The sequence below is a fragment of the Anopheles aquasalis genome, chromosome 2 (genome assembly GCF_943734665.1).
Source record: "Anopheles aquasalis chromosome 2, idAnoAquaMG_Q_19, whole genome shotgun sequence".
Taxonomy (NCBI): domain Eukaryota; kingdom Metazoa; phylum Arthropoda; class Insecta; order Diptera; family Culicidae; genus Anopheles; species Anopheles aquasalis.
This window is the reverse complement of record NC_064877.1, coordinates 34,337,501-34,353,151: the sequence shown is the minus strand read 5'-3', so window position 1 is coordinate 34,353,151 and position 15,651 is coordinate 34,337,501. Positions and strand designations below refer to the sequence as shown.

The following is a 15,651-nucleotide window of genomic DNA, read 5'->3' as shown; positions in this document are numbered from 1 at the left end:
ATCAACTGAGCACTATGCCACCGTTCAGCACCGTACACAGTAGGAAGAAAGTGGCTTTTAATTCTTTTTGTTTGGTTTTTTTGGTTTTTGGTTCGACTTGCGTAGCAGTGCCATGAGTGTGTCTGACGTCATAGGTGACGTCGTTCGGTCATTACTGTCGTTGCCTATCATGGCATCACACTCGGTTGGAGTTTCCTGTTTCGCGCTTCCGGCAAACGTAAGGTCGAAGAACATTCGCCCATTCCTCGACGAAATGATCGGCAGATTTTAACGTAACGAATTATTTTTTCGGGAAGTTTTTGAAGGTTACGACAGGATTGAACCACGGGATGCCAAGCAGAACATGCTTGCTGTTTGTGGGAAGTTCGGGAAGCTTATCTTTAGCTTTTTGGTGATAAAGAAAGTCGTTATTAACGTTTTGAGGTCAAAATAATGTTTCAACGAAAGGTCAAAATCATGTTTTCCAGCTGATGGAACGGATTTTTGTTTCGGGATATGGAGCACGCAAATTGTTAATGTGGCTATAAATAGTATAAATGATTTGAATTTTATGTTAGAGAATATTATTCTTGTTTCCTGTTGTTTCAAGAGAAGTTTAAGTTAACATATTGTTTTTGATCGTAAACCGGAACGCAATATTAAAGCTCCATCATAGTTTAGTTGAACACGCAAGTGTGGAATCAAATCGAGATCACCAACGTGATCGCAATGGACAAGGAATTTTCCCTGGAAGGACACTGCATGGCTATGATATTTCCCGTCACGAAAGCCTAGTGACCCCGGCAGGTGATGAATTTCAACACTTTTTCATAACGCAATAAAACATAAACGACGAACCCACAGGATCGAAGGTACCAACGCCGTTCCTTATCCTGCGTTTCGTAAGCAGCCAGCACGCGTCTTCTTTCATTACCGCTTACCTCTCGTCAACGCGACTTGCACGAACAATTATCACAGAGGAATGGCACAGCGTCGTGTTCCTTGCGTTGGAAACCCATTTACCAAGAATTGGGTCACCTTCATCACCCATCACGGCACGCTGAAACATGGAATCCGGCAGTCTTGGCTTTATCGCGATGCAGTTGAAGGTTGGCCTTAAACCGGGTCAGTTAATTCGATCGAAATGCAATTTGTTGACCCTGGCTGGTGGAGGAAAGGGATGCAGGAACAGGTGATGTAAGGCAACGTGTATCGAACATGCGCTGGAGTTATTTAATTAAAAAAGACAATCACGAACAACGTCCTCTGGTAGTTACTAGAGGGCGCATTGGGAAAGCACGCAATCGAAGCAAGGATTTCGGTATTCACATCCTGATTAAGAATGAGTTCCTGGAAAGGGCACAGTTGAGTCTCGGTTGTTCCAGTGAAACCACCTTTGAAACCGTATTACGGATTGTAGACATTCAGTATTGATCTTCCTCGTGCTGCGTTTTATGCTGATAATCAATACTAAGTTCTCTTTGCTTTTAAATCATCCCAAATTCGTTAAAATCTTTTTGCGAATTATTCTTAGTATAATTCCCTTCTACGACTGATTTCGTGTAATTTATTCGTCGTACCTTACCCAAGATGTAACGGGACAATGTGCTCCATTCCGACAGAAGTACCATATTGCAGTCTGCCCTGGCAGCCGTCCCGCAAGCCATGATTATCAGCCATGGGTTCGGTATCGTTAGAAGAAGTCATTTTAATTCGAAGCTAGCGTGACCTTCCCTTCCAGTGGCTCTGTGGTGGCGTGGTCCCGGTGCCGTGTAACCAGTCCACCAATCATCAGCCGAAATGCTAGCAATTAAAGCCACGGGTGGCACTTGTCCTGCAGATATGTGCGTTATCTTTGCTGTGGTGCGCTCTTTCGCAGGTCCTTTTTTGGGGGGAATGGATTTTCGTCACCAGTTACCCGCTACCAGTTTCCTCTTCCAGTTCACTCCCTTAACTCTTGCACTTTTTACTTGAAATAAATCGGTGCTCGCTGTGCTCTCTGCACTCTCTGTGCGCTCTGTGCTGCGTGTTGCATTGGCGCAGCAGCAATGATAAAGGATGTAAATGTGTAGCAAGGCACGAAGACACTAGCATGGATTTTTTAGACAAAGAGTTGCTGTTTGATTGTTCTCGGGCACACCAGAGGCGACCCTGAACCTACAAAGGACACAGCATAAACCTCTCATTCTTAGCTAGACAATCCTCTGGCTCCGAGTACTTCCCCTTGCTTTGCTGAAAAACTCCGGTGACGAAAGCAATCCTTCAAAGTGAAATCAATATCATCCATTGCCCGCTCGCCCGATACTGCCAGCTCCTGCACCGTGTGGTAGCATTGTTTTGTCGATTTTGGATATTTATATTCCTCCAGGAATGTGGCTGAAGCCATGGTTTCCAACGGTGTCACTCTCCCTGCTTTGCATTCGGTCAACAACGGTTGCCCAAGGGCACGGTTGCGATACGGACTCACCGCGGCGGATAGGCTTCCCGTTTGATGACGAGTTTATTGTGCCGTGCGGTGCAGAGTGTCTGCTTATCGATTGTTGCAGTTTTCGAATTTATTGGCTTCGCTCTTGGCACACACCCCTTCTTGTTTACTTTTTTATTACATCATAAACAACATTCGACGGTCGTACTGAGTTGCGAGTTCGTAGTGAGAGTAGATGAGACCGATATCGCATTATGTAAATGTCGCTGAATCCCTGGACTCTGGCACACTGTTCGACTAATCGACTAATGGCCGGGAACGGGATATTATCCTGAATGGAGTGGATCCTTATCACGAGGCAGCTTTTATGCGTAATTAATTCTTATCCATTCTGACGCAGCTCCATTCCACTGACGTCGCTTATTAATGTCCACCACACAGTGCAACTGGTAAGACAAAGGTTAACCTTTCGCATGCTCGACGGCGTATCCTGGATTCAGGATCCAGGGTGGGAACAATAGCGCAAACAAATGTGCACCCTGGTAGGTCCGTTTGTGCGCCTCATAAACCAACCGACTAGCCCAGCGAGTGAACGATAGCATGCCGATGGTCCCAACCACCTTCGAAAACGGAAGAATTCGCATGTTGAGCCTCAATAAGATATGCCATTTCTGGTTGCCACGGATCACCTTTACCACCGGGCACGTCACGCCCCAAAGAGCTCCGAGTGGACTTCTATCTTTGTTCTAGTCCGCTACGCAACCGAAACCGTCCGATTATTAAGGGCGACCCGTGGCTGCGTTCCTAATTCGGTGTGGTTCCGTGAACGTTCGCGTTTCACTTCCGGTTGAGAATGACTCGCAACGTTGCTCCCACTCGGTGGCGCGAAATGTCACCCAAAAAACAAAAAGAAGAAAAACAAAACGAAGGCACTTGGTGGTAGCCCCACAATGGCTCGACTCCCGAATGTCCTTCGACCCCGAGAGCATAACATTTGATTGATCACACAGGGCGTACCAGCACCGTTTTCGGTGGCTGCATTTGCAAATGTCCAACATTTCCTACGACCGGAACCCGATGTTGTCGGTGATTGGCCCCCGGGGCACCCAGGGTTTTGGTTTCCGCAGAGGCCGGAACGGCCATAAAGTCAATAGTTTTATTCGGACGGAGCTGCGGTAGTGCGTGGTAGTGACCGTCATGGCGACGGTTTGGTTGCTTCGATAACTCTGTGACCCGAGGTCTGCTCCCTCGCCATTCCAGGCGATCGCTGTGTGCTATATCTGCTTTGTTTTCTGGGGGTCTCTGGTCGTGGAAAATCAGTTTTCCATCATGAAATCTTCCTTCCAGGCTAAAAGGTCGAAGCCACCACACGTTCCAGGTGTCCAAATGAGAAGGTGGTCGACGGCCTGTAGACGATGATGCCCTAGGCCCCTGCGAGCCGTAGGTTGTCATTAGCTTCGTCATCATCAGACTGGCTTCCGCTAGTGGCCAGCGGAGCTTGATGACTTGATGATTCAAACCCCTTTAGCCTGTCAGTATGTGTGTCTCGGCATGGCGGTGGTGATTGTATTTATAATTATGCTTTCTTGGCGGCTCGGAATGGCCGGACGGCTTGGAAATTCGCTTGGCGCGCTACCGAGCGCGATGGCTCCTCACCCGAGGGGGCTAGTAGTGTATTTGTTTACTATAAATACACTTTCCACGCAGCTAACCGCCAGTACCACTCGCTGGTACTGCCGTTCAGCGCAATTTTGCGCCATCTCGCTCACTCCGTCCACGGTTCTCTCCGGAACCGTACGCCAACCAGCCAGCTAGGAGTCCTTGTTCCGTGCAATCCGTTCGCGTGCTGGAAAGAGACCATCCCCTGTTGCTGATGGTGGTAGTGGTGGTGCAGAAGCGATTAGTTTCGGCGATAGGTTGAAGAACACACACGCAAACCTTACCTCTTACCTTACCACGACGACGACCGTCTGGGTCCTGGCGTTCGCTGGTTAGTGGCCGCGGTGTACTAAGACATTCGCTCACTTCGTCACGGCACCCGCAGCAGTACGGTCGCTGTTGGCACTGAGCTCCGGGAATTGTTTTTTTTTCATCTTTTCTTACACACGCCCCTGAGGCAGGTTCTGCGGTTCTGTTCTACTTGTTAAGTGTGCTCACCAAACAGGAACAATGATTTGATATTCGAATGACGAAACGTGAACCGGGTGTGATAGCAATAGAAGTGGCCATCGTGTGCTAGTATTGCTGCTGCTAGTACTGAGTAAATTTTAAGTGAGAAATTAGGTAAAAAAGTTCCGTGTTTTAGTGGAGGTGTGCGTGTATGTGCCTGACTAAGGAGCCTCTAAGACCCCCCAGTACAGTAGAACGACGTGTGGAACTTGTCGTGAGTCGCACACCTTCACGAGCTTGTTGCTCCACGTGTTTCATCGACCGAATCTAAAACAGAGCCTCCGCCAAAGGTGCTGCTGCTAGTGGGACGTGCCACGGTTTACGGGAGTCTGCTGGGCCAAAGGATAAGCTAGGCGAGTGGCGCGAAGGCGTCCAGGAGAAGCACAAGATGGGACCGCTAAAGCAAATGACACACTGTGGAAGCATAAGTGCACTGTTTGCCGTGCTGATAGTGCTGTTTGGCGTCAGCTCGTCGGCGCTGACCACCTTCGGGAAGTCCAACACGAATCAACAGGCACCACCGACGCCACCGCCGGGTAAGAACAGGAGGATTCCGGAAGAGCTATCGAGGAGAATGCTGGTGCTGGTGCTGTAACTCCAAACTAAATCTTGGAACCTTGCCATGGTGGATGTAAAAAGTCATTAATTCTTCGGCTGCCAAGGGTCATCCATCAATGACACGGACTGTAGGCATTTGCCTTTTCATTTTTTTGCTTTTTTCAGTTCTCGGCGGCATCAAATTAAGGTTTCGTTCAGTCCTCTTAGATTTGCTGACACTGTTTTTTTTACTAACAATGTCGCTACATTCACTTGTGTAGGAGATTCCGTGTATTCGTCGGCTTTTGTTTAAGTTAAAGCCTTTTTAATGCTGTGGACTCATATCACCATAACTATACTGTGCTTCTTGATATACATTTTTATATCATGATGGAACATTCAAAGGAAGGCAATAATTCAAAGCATCTCAGAATTATTTGCTTTAATCATTAAACAATAAATTAAAACTGATTTTCAAATTAAAAGATACTGGTCTTAAATTGCTTGTAGTGCTTTATACATAGTATTGCCATGTAAAGGAGAAGTAGGTAGAATACCATGTGTCCACTTAATAACAGAAAATAGAAGATGATTAATTGTCCAACAACCAAACTAATTAAACTCAGTGGCGCAGACTACAAATCAAACGCTTGTTCTAGTCTACCACCACATTTAAAACAGAGAGGTAAAATTGCTCTAAATAACCTCCCACGGGCTGGTGGGGGTAAGTAGTTTGCGCACGATCACTATCAGGTGCTGAACGGAGATGGGAAGCCTTTTGCACCACAACCGGCACTGTGAGAAGAAATTATACATTAATTGGAAATGGAAAAGGTTAATCGCTCAACCGACACACGCGCACACAAAACGGCGGGCTTTGGCGGCTTGACATCTTAATAGTCGGATAGGCCGGATCGTAGCGAAAAACCGAACTCAACCTGACCCCGACCGACGCGTCGGAGTCGTCAGGACACACGCGCGCGTGTTCATAATTTTTCACAAATATAAAAAATAAGAGAAAAACGTTCCACTATTTGTCGAGCGCTTTCTCTTTCGACCATATCGAGACAATCAATCGTCTGCCAGCACACGCGGGCCGAGGTGCTGTGGTCCTTTATGCTAGATGCGCGCGTGAAGACCTTTTATGCCAAAGACTGTAGCGCGCTACCACTGCCGCCCATATTCAACATGTCCTGGCACCGGAGCCGGGGCTATCAGAATGGCATTTTTCCATTTCCTGCGGAACATAAAGCTTCTAATCACCTGTAGTACACGCGAAACGATAGGTCACCGCAGCGCCGTGATCGCGCTGGTGCTTCAGTGCTCTCGGTCCCGCCAGGTTCCGTCAGGGCACGTTTCTTTTTTCCTTTCGTTTGAATGAAGATCGCTAAGTGGCGAGCTGACCCAAAAGCAAAATTCTAATAATCGTCTCGCGGGGCCATTCTTGACCGCACAAAGAATGTCTCCGGACAAGAGGCGTGTGAGGCAGAGTGTGTATTTGTGCGATGCTGCTACGCTTATGCTGGTGGCCAATGGTGGCCACCGCGGTGTGCTGGATGTGCGTGCGTCTTATTTTGCGAGCCCCAAGGATGAACGGAACCGCGGCGAGAATGGAACAAACACAAAAAAAGGAGAAGGAAATTTATCGCTTCCACCATGGCCGCACCATGAGCACGGCGGAAAGTATTTTAATGAATGCGGCCATTCACCAGGTTGGCAGGCTGGAGGGCTGGTGCTGGCCTGCCTGCGCCGCCTGCGAATGTGGCCATTTTTTCCCCACTTATTATTATTGTAGGTTGGCCACCGGTCGCGAGTGTACATATGCCGTGATTAGATTAAATCAGGTCTTGGATTGGCAGTGCGGATCCCGCATTTAGGGATGGTTAGCACGAAGAGACAGTGGCGTCGATGCCATGCGATGGCGAAATGTATTCCAGTGGAGGCGCCTAACTGCGAGGCAAAGGAAAGCACCAGAAACAAAGCGGTGTTCCAATGATCGGTCGCGACCACATTATGCTCGCTGTATAAATACCGAATAATTGAATACAAATTAACAACCCGTTTAGTAGCGTTTGCACACCACCGGAGCCACCACCCGGACCTCACCTTCTCCGGTCGGAGCGACGGATTTGTTCGAAGCACTTCTCGATGGCATATCAACAGATTGGTATTTCTCGCGCCATCACCACAGCACGGCTAAGAACGGCTACACGCGTTGGGTATGGATTAGGTGAAAGGTGCCGAATTTATGGGACTTTGGTCCTTTGGTCGTTGGCAATCGGAGCGAACGTGTAACAAGCACACCCTATCCCGCGGTGGCCTCCAACATCGTGACTCTATCGTTCGGTCAGGATCACCATTTGTTGTGTTCACCGGTTTTATGGTGGTGTTCGAATTAATTGCACGTTTATCGGAATCAAGATATGGCCCTGCCCGGGGGGCCGGACGAACGAACTAATTGAACCTGAAATCGAAATGGTTGATCTGGCATGGTAAATGATTTCGCCTCCCGTCATGGTACGGGAACGGTACGATTGTCGTTCGGTTGGGACAAGGTTTTCACCTTTTTTTTCGATTCATTATGGAAGAAAAAATTACGCGTACGGGTACTCGGCCGATAAAACACAAATATAAATGACGGAAGGAAATGAACCATCAAAATGGTCTCACGCAATGAGGGTGTTTCTCGTGGCTGCCATCATGAATAGGTTATGCTTGTATGGATTGCAAAAACAGTTCCGAAACGACAACAGGATGAGACGAACTTACAAATTATGCAAACAGATTTATTCGTCACTGTTCCGTTGTTAACTCTAAAAGATATCCTACGAGGTTCATGGTCGAATGATCACAACTATAGGAAGCAATATATTGCGCATTTCGCAACACTGAAAGAGCATCTAGTTAGTTCTTGCAGCCCATCTTGAATGCTATTAATAGATCGGAATTGAAACGATCAATCAATTCACTCACAGATTCCATTCGCATCAGATCGCGCGTCACCGCGAATCCTAACATCAACGCAATGCCATTGTTTTCATTGATCATGAGCGATCGCAGGGTCACCGCTTGCGTGATGTGAGATGGAATGTCCATCAAAGCTCCAAATGAATGCATCCCATTCAGCGCCTCCAGAGAAGTTCAATTAGAACATGCACACCATGGGTTTGAAGGGCATGTTACAGCACACACTCGTGCCAACAAAAGTGAGCAAATTCATGTTCAAAACCCTTTCGCTTGTTGCACATAATGAAGGATAATTGGTGATCCCATCGAAGCCTAAAACTCAATGGCTCCGGGGCGGGCGTCACGGACAATATTGCAGTAGACACGGTAGCTGGCCCCGACGGGGGCTACCAACCAACCAACCGGCGACCGACCGTCTTTATCATCAGTTGTCATCGGTGCACGGGTTGCCGTGTTGGGCCCTTGTTGCGCCCTCATGTTCTAGGACCATCGAATGCAGCCACTTCAAGTCCGTGCCAGATGAAACTGAAGCAACAAAAAACCGAGCCAGAATGGCACGAAAGGTTTCTTACCCTTTACGTTTAGACTGGTTTTTTCGCTTCGATTTTGATTTCTTATGCCACATCGCCGTCCCAATCCTGTATTACGAACGCGAACACGTGGGACGAGATGTTCGGCTTTGATTTTGTCCGAAATCTAATTGCAGCTAGACACGGAAGCAAACATGACCGACGGACGATGCTCGGGCTTGCCCGATGACTTCAGTGCTCACGATAGCGCGAGCGCGCGCCCAAAAGTGCATCGAAGGGCGGCTTATCGGCGGGGCCTGGACTGAAGTACAGTTTATAATGACCATTTTTGAGCCTCGATTGGTGGAGTAACTTCCGGTTAGACAACCTTCAATCAACGCTCAGACGCTGCTCGATGATTAAAGGTCTTCGTGATGGCACCACCGCTGTTGAACGTTGCTCGCGTCTTAAACTTACTATCCGTTGTAGAAGGATACAGTACTTGACCGTCTAACATTTACGTGTATGTTTGTTTCTTTCCTTCTTCTTCTCTTTCTGTCCACAGTGGTAGCGAAAAGCTGTAGCGGCCATGGGGACTGCGGTACGATACAGAACACAAGCTGCGTCCTCGATCCTATCGATGATCGTATGCGGTGCCTGTGCGGGGACTTTAAGGCTCCGGTTAATGGATTGTGTACGGCCAAGTATAAAGGTAAGCGCGAACAGGATGCACCCCAGCCAGCCAGCCAACCGGAAGCACCGTCCGTTTTTCTTTGATACGTGTGTAATCAACAGCCTAGAAAGGTTAGATCCGCCGTCTAGGCCGGCGCAACAGATCCACTATACGGGGAGCTAGGAGAGGGTAGATAGAACTTCATGTAACGGCGTGGTGCTGATCGTGCTTGGTAAGATTACATTTACGCTGCACAACCGTTCGTTGTGCGGGGTGCGGCAGGGTGGTAGTGATTTGCGTTTCAACAATAAATTAGTCCCGTACTTCCGTTCCATTCTCTCCAGAAGGGGATTTACAGCGTACGATGTAGCCAGGAGGACGACTGCCAGGAGGGATCGCATGTTCACGTGGCCTGTAGGTCAGTCGGTTTCACTTTCAGAAAATGCATTCAATGCCGCTTCCGCTCCACGGACACGAATGCCTGAAATACCGGGGAACAGCAGGGATGTCTATTTTTCTTCTTTTACATGCCTCCACCGAGTCAAAGCATTAGTCAAAGCCCCTTCGGTTAGGTCCGTGCGGTTCAGGAAAAAGGGCTTTCCGTGCTGGCTGCCGGTTGTATGCCGCCATAAAGCTGTAATAAATTCCTTGACCTTTAGGCTCATAAGTGGCAAATAATGTCCATCCGCCGGGCTATCGTCATGTGATAGCATCTTTTCGAGGAGCCGAATGCTCAGGTATCACCAAAATGCGTTACGTGGAGCTCCCTGCTGGTGGTCTAGCTTCAATGTCGATGTGTAATGACCACCACGCGCGAAGGGCAGGTGGTTCAGAGTGTGGCCTAGTTAGGTCCCCAGTGGGGGGGTCGTCAGCTTATCAGAAAGAACGAATCAGTGTGACCGCGGTTAACGAGCGAAGAAGGGCTGATAGCAGCCCTGCTGGAGCGGGTTTTAGTGCGTAGGATTTCATTCTCTCTCTCCCACCTCCACCTACGCGGACTAACTGGTAACCCATTTTCACGCAGGACTACGTCACTTGTGTGCGGAATCGGCCCAGTGTGATTACGGTATGATGTGCGCCATCGAGAACACGACGAAAACGACCACGACGCTGGTGACGAGCAAAACGTTCCTAACCAGCAACATGCTGAACGGGAACGGCAACAGCAGCTACAAGGTGTGCCTGTGCGACGAGGAAGCGGACTTTTTCGAGAACAAACATGAGCGCCACTGTAGTGGCACGGTGGTGACAGTGATTTCCGGGGCTCTGATACCGTTGGTACTGCTGCTGCTGGGGACAACCATCGCCAATCAGCCGACAAACCACTGGAGCTCCTCGATATAAAGGGGCAGAGTGGCTGGCAACGGCGGACGCGGACGCGGTGATGATCATTCTAGGTAGATTCTAGGCTTCTCCCAAATGTGCATAGCATTAAAAGCGAAGGCGAGCATCACGGAACGCACGAAGCAATTTTTTTTTCATAAATGGAAATCTAATCAAGCACCAAGCATGCCTTAATAGTGTGATGCAGATGGGTACCGTTTGCAACAGTAGCAGGAACAGCAAAAAAAACGAGGGTTTTAGCAGAATCAATTCATGATGCAGCCCCCCCTATATTATAAATAACATCACTAATGCTTTCGCCCAAAACCAAAGGATAGTGTGGAGAGGTAATTTTACAAAAAAAAAAAACAAACAATTATATCATATCTACGGGAAGCAAACATAAGCTATACACTTTTTTCAAACGTTTCGTAAATCATTTACATTTACATTTCTGGAGCGAATCCAACCAATACATTTACGATAAAAATACAACAATTACATGGCAATTCAATTTTACTAGACAAAAAGAATTCTTATATCATTCTATCGCATACTATGGGGTTCTTGGCAGGTGTATATAGCAATATGAATATTTAAAAAAAAGAAACAATTATTACTTGCGCTATGGTGTTAGAACGCAGATCGGACAGCCGCTAAAGTGCCGTACGGTAATCGATTCATTTAAAATCGTCCTCGTAGAGTAGTATTCAACTGTAGTTTAATCGTATAAGGTGTCAATTCATATTAAAAAAATACGTGTAAAAGAATGTGACTTACTTTATTTTTCCCAAAAACAAGCAAACATGATCAGCGGACGGAAAACGAATATCTGCTTCGGATGAGTATATAAGCGTGTGATTTAACAAATCAAATCCAAAATCAAATCCAAATTTTCTCGGCAATTCCTAGCATACAGGTGAACAGATAGATTTAGAGCCAAATGCGCTTCAGCGTTTAAATTTGTAGGGATGCACACTATAAGGGAGCAGGGAGAGTAACAGTGTAAATTAAGAATCTCTTGTGTAATCAGCACCTATGTGAATAAATTCGATTGATCTACGAATGCTTTCTTAGCTCTGCTTAGCGCAACGAAGAGATTTTTTTTCCTGTCGTGAAAACGGATCAGCGTTCTTTCTATTTAATTGGTTCGATTATAATTCTGGGGGAATTGTATGCGGCCCAGCTGGATCTCAGAGTTATGCTGCGTTTACTGCTTAATCACGATCATTTGAAAATCTGTCCTGCACGAAGTGTTACAGTTTCTTTTAGGTTTTTTTGGTTTAAGGTTAGTTTTGGTTTAAAAAGATGATGACTTTGCCAACAGGAAGGGCGTGCAGATCCGTGCCGCATCCAGGTAATTGGTCACTAAATCGATGATTTTCCGGTGTTGCTTGGCGTGGCAATGCTCCCATGTTTCAGAGTCGTTGAAAAACGATCGCTTCAATTTTTCAAAAACATAACCGAAATGTTTATGCGTTCGCGTTCGGGAGTTCCGAGGATGGCGCTGAGTGCTGAATTCCCGCAACTCGCGTTGACAGTTGCGGTTTCTTTTTGCCTTTTTCTTTTTTTAATCAAACGGTCAACGGCGCTTGTAATCTGAAAATCTTTGTGAAATCTTTGTGTAATTTGGTTCTAATTTCGGCCTGATGTGTGCCTCATTCGGTAGTTTCTGACCTCGTAAAGCTCTGCACAAAATGGCCCACGCAACGGCCGAAAGCAAGACTGGGGAATCGATGCACGGCGAGCACCACACCACGCCGAAAAAGAAAGTCTCTCTCGGGACGGCGGAAGATCGTGCAAACGGCAGCAGCAGTGGCGATGAGTTCATATTTCGAACGCTGGAAAACTTTACCGCCCTGGGGGGTGCAACGAGTCCAAAGGTAAAGGAAAACCCTCGATGGTGCGTGATTTCACGGTTCTAAATACGATTCCCCTTGTTTGCTCTCGACAGCTTCCAACCATCAAGGACTTTAGCATCCTGAAACCGATCAGCCGTGGGGCGTTCGGGAAGGTGTTTCTAGGTTATAAGAAGAGCGATCAAAACAAGCTGTACGCGATCAAGGTGATGCAGAAGACGGAGATGATCAACAAGAACATGGTATCGCAGGTGATCACGGAGCGGAACGCGCTGGCCCTCTCGAGAAGCCCGTTTTGCGTGACGCTCTACTACTCGCTGCAAAGCCTGTCGTCGGTGTACCTCGTGATGGAGTATATGGTCGGTGGTGACCTCAAGTCCCTGCTGGCCATGTACGGGTTCTTCGACGAGAACACGGCGCGCTTTTATGCGGCGGAAATCTGTCTCGCTTTGCAGTATCTGCACAGCCACGGGATCGTGCATCGTGACATCAAGCCGGACAACATGCTTGTGTCCGCTACCGGGCACGTGAAGCTAACCGATTTCGGTCTCAGCCGTATCGAAATGCGGCGCGATTTGGAGATATCGGATCTGATAAACTGTTCCCCTAACCTGAATGCACGCACACCCGGCCAGCTGCTCTCGCTAACGTCTCACCTGTCCTTCGGTTCGCACGATAAACGGATCATTGCCGAAGCGGCCAGTCACGTTGCACCGTGCTCCGCACAAAAGGCAGCGAGCGTAGTGGTGGCCAGTGAGACGGTGTCGAAAGAGTGCGTACCAGCAGAATCATCTGACCACGAATCGGATGGATCGTTCGGTCAGTCTCGGCTGCAAAACGAAAGTAAAATATCGGGCATCAGTCCGTTCTTTTCGGCCGAGCAAAACGTAAGCACGGCCGAGGATGTTAAGCTACACCGTGTGGAAGCAACGGTCCTGGAAGAGAAGTACGATTCATCTTCCTACTACACTTGCACCTCCAGCGAAGATGTGAAGGAGAGTGGATCGTACGAATCGCACGGAATCGTGCGGCGTGTTCAGATCGTTCCAGCAGAGAACACCGAAGACGTGGATCAGAAGGAGAATGTAGACGAAACGAATCGCTTGGAAAAGACGAATCCATTCGAGTGTCTCATGGTAGGGTCCATTAGGGTCTGGCGTCTGCCATGTGGCCATTTCTGAGCATTTTTCCCTTCCCTTTTAGGTATCGAAGAAGCTGCAACGGAACTATACTGAAGATTCGGGAGTTTCCAGTCGAAAGAGCGACATTTCCAACATTCCGTATGAGATTTCGGCGATCGAAAAGGTGGAACATTCGGCCAACAGCAACAAGGAAGACTATTATGGATCGGATTTCTCTAGAAGGTATATCGCAAGGGGCAGAAGAGACTCATTCGACTACATGAATATCGCTCTTCCATTTTAGTTATAGCATGAGCAATTTGACTGAATCTTCGCATCACTCGCCAATACGGAACGGTACGCGAGGTTTTAAAATGCCAGAATATTTCCGGTAGGTTAAAGGCCGGTAACGAATAGATTGCTGGCTAGATATTTAACAAATACCTTGCTTCCTTCCCGTTCATTTTGGTAGCGGTATCAAGCGTCGAAGGAATCCGATGAATCGGCTTGATTCACTGGCATCGGATGTCGATGCCAGCCCGGTCACCAGCACTGGGCTAACGCAGGAAATCGATGTGCTGGACATCTGCAGCGAGGTACACCGGAGCACACCGAAGAAGCGGAAGGCCACTTCACCGATCAAGGGTGTGCTGAAGGTACGGTCGCTGTCGGACGATGAAATGCAGACGGGCGACAACATGATCACGATCGACATGAACGTCATGTTTTCGACGCCCGTATCGTCGCAAAAGATTCGCCGTGAGGGTGGTCAACTGGGCAAGCTGAAGAGCACCCGCTTCCAGCTTCCATCCTCAATCGAACAGTCGCGCAAGCTGAAGACCTACAGTGAAGCGTTACTGCCGGCACACTTCATTAAAATGAACGACGAGTCCGTTATGTCGCCGATCTGCACGGGTATCAATGCCAATGGTGATAATAGTTCCACTGCAGCGGGAACACGAGTGATGGAAGAGGAGACGGGACTAACGGTCGAGAACACGCCGAAGGCAGTGAAAACACCCTTCCGGACACCGAAATCCGTTCGCCGGGCTCCGTTGCCGTCGGATGAGCGCATACTTGGTACACCCGATTATTTAGCGCCGGAGTTGCTGCTGCAGCAAGGTCACGGACCAGCCGTCGATTGGTGGGCACTCGGTGTGTGCCTTTACGAGTTCCTCACCGGTGTACCACCGTTCAATGATGAGACGCCCCAGAAAGTGTTTGAAAACATTCTCGCCCGTAACATCGAGTGGCCGACGGACGAAGAGTCCCTCTCCGTTGAAGCAGTTGAAGCGGTCGAGCAACTGCTTGAGAGTGATCAAAGCAAACGGCCCGCTGCTGAACAGATGCGCCGGATGGCGTTTTTTGCGTCGATTGATTGGTCGAACATGAGTTCGCTGAAGCCACCGTTCGTTCCGAATCCGGATGATCCGCATGACACCGGGTATTTTGAGGCACGCAATGTAATGCAGCATTTACAGCTGTCGAACTTCGAGATGGATCCCTACTGAGCCCTACGGCTGTGCGCCACAGACTGAGTCCCCTTGCACAATCCTCCCTGTCCTTCCCTATGGCTTTTATGAGCACAGCCGGACACTGATCGACCGTATCGTCTGATTATGCAGGCGCACAAGCAACGATGCACAGCTCGCACGACTCAACTCACGAGACCAGTCCAGTCCATGGAGTCCGGTGAGCGGTCCCATATACAGTGTTCAATGGAATGTCTCGTCGCGGATTGCGTCGTCGAGCCAATGAGGAATGTAAACGTTCTTAGTTAGTTTGTAAACGTTTTATTTTACTTATTTGTTATGACTATTTGTCACATGCGCCGGGCACTGTCTGGAGTTTGTGTTAAATTATTTCAATGAGCAGCATGTGGTGGTTATGTGATATGAAAATAAATAAAAGCGATAGAGAATCAGCAAGGGTAACTCGGTCGTCCTGTATCCTGAATATGCATTCCCACTGACTGAAAGCAATCTGGGTCAATCTTGATTAGTGAGATTGATGTTTGCAGTGCCCGCAATGATAGCCTTGCGTTCAACCATCGGGACCGATTTGGCTTACGTTTGTATGTCTACTTGCT

At 48.2% G+C, this 15,651-nt stretch overlaps 2 protein-coding genes across 2 annotated transcripts; both read left to right on the top strand.

Moving 5' to 3' along the window:
- The first annotated feature begins 4,443 nt into the window (after positions 1-4,443).
- LOC126581521 (uncharacterized) lies at positions 4,444-11,653 on the top strand. The gene is made up of 3 exons (XM_050245228.1): positions 4,444-5,109; positions 9,152-9,298; positions 10,284-11,653. The coding sequence occupies exons 1-3, from the start codon at positions 4,962-4,964 to the stop codon at positions 10,601-10,603; spliced, it is 615 nt and encodes a 204-aa protein (XP_050101185.1). The 5' UTR covers positions 4,444-4,961; the 3' UTR covers positions 10,604-11,653.
- A 592-nt stretch (positions 11,654-12,245) lies between these two features.
- On the top strand, positions 12,246-15,496 carry LOC126581478 (serine/threonine-protein kinase greatwall). The gene is made up of 5 exons (XM_050245163.1): positions 12,246-12,465; positions 12,537-13,577; positions 13,645-13,805; positions 13,867-13,953; positions 14,035-15,496. The coding sequence occupies exons 1-5, from the start codon at positions 12,280-12,282 to the stop codon at positions 15,071-15,073; spliced, it is 2,514 nt and encodes an 837-aa protein (XP_050101120.1). The 5' UTR covers positions 12,246-12,279; the 3' UTR covers positions 15,074-15,496.
- Positions 15,497-15,651: the final 155 nt, after the last annotated feature.

What these genes read in the sequence shown, in the direction of transcription:
- LOC126581521 (XM_050245228.1), top strand. Translation starts at nt 4,962, where the DNA reads ATGGGACCGCTAAAGCAAATGACACACTGTGGAAGCATAAGTGCACTG. An exon ending in ACCACCGACGCCACCGCCGG is followed by an intron (nt 5,110 to 9,151) that starts GTAAGAACAGGA and finishes TTCTGTCCACAG; the next exon opens with TGGTAGCGAAAAGCTGTAGC. An exon ending in GTGTACGGCCAAGTATAAAG is followed by an intron (nt 9,299 to 10,283) that starts GTAAGCGCGAAC and finishes ATTTTCACGCAG; the next exon opens with GACTACGTCACTTGTGTGCG.
- LOC126581478 (XM_050245163.1), top strand. Translation starts at nt 12,280, where the DNA reads ATGGCCCACGCAACGGCCGAAAGCAAGACTGGGGAATCGATGCACGGC. An exon ending in ATCCATTCGAGTGTCTCATG is followed by an intron (nt 13,578 to 13,644) that starts GTAGGGTCCATT and finishes CTTCCCTTTTAG; the next exon opens with GTATCGAAGAAGCTGCAACG. An exon ending in AAAATGCCAGAATATTTCCG is followed by an intron (nt 13,954 to 14,034) that starts GTAGGTTAAAGG and finishes TCATTTTGGTAG; the next exon opens with CGGTATCAAGCGTCGAAGGA.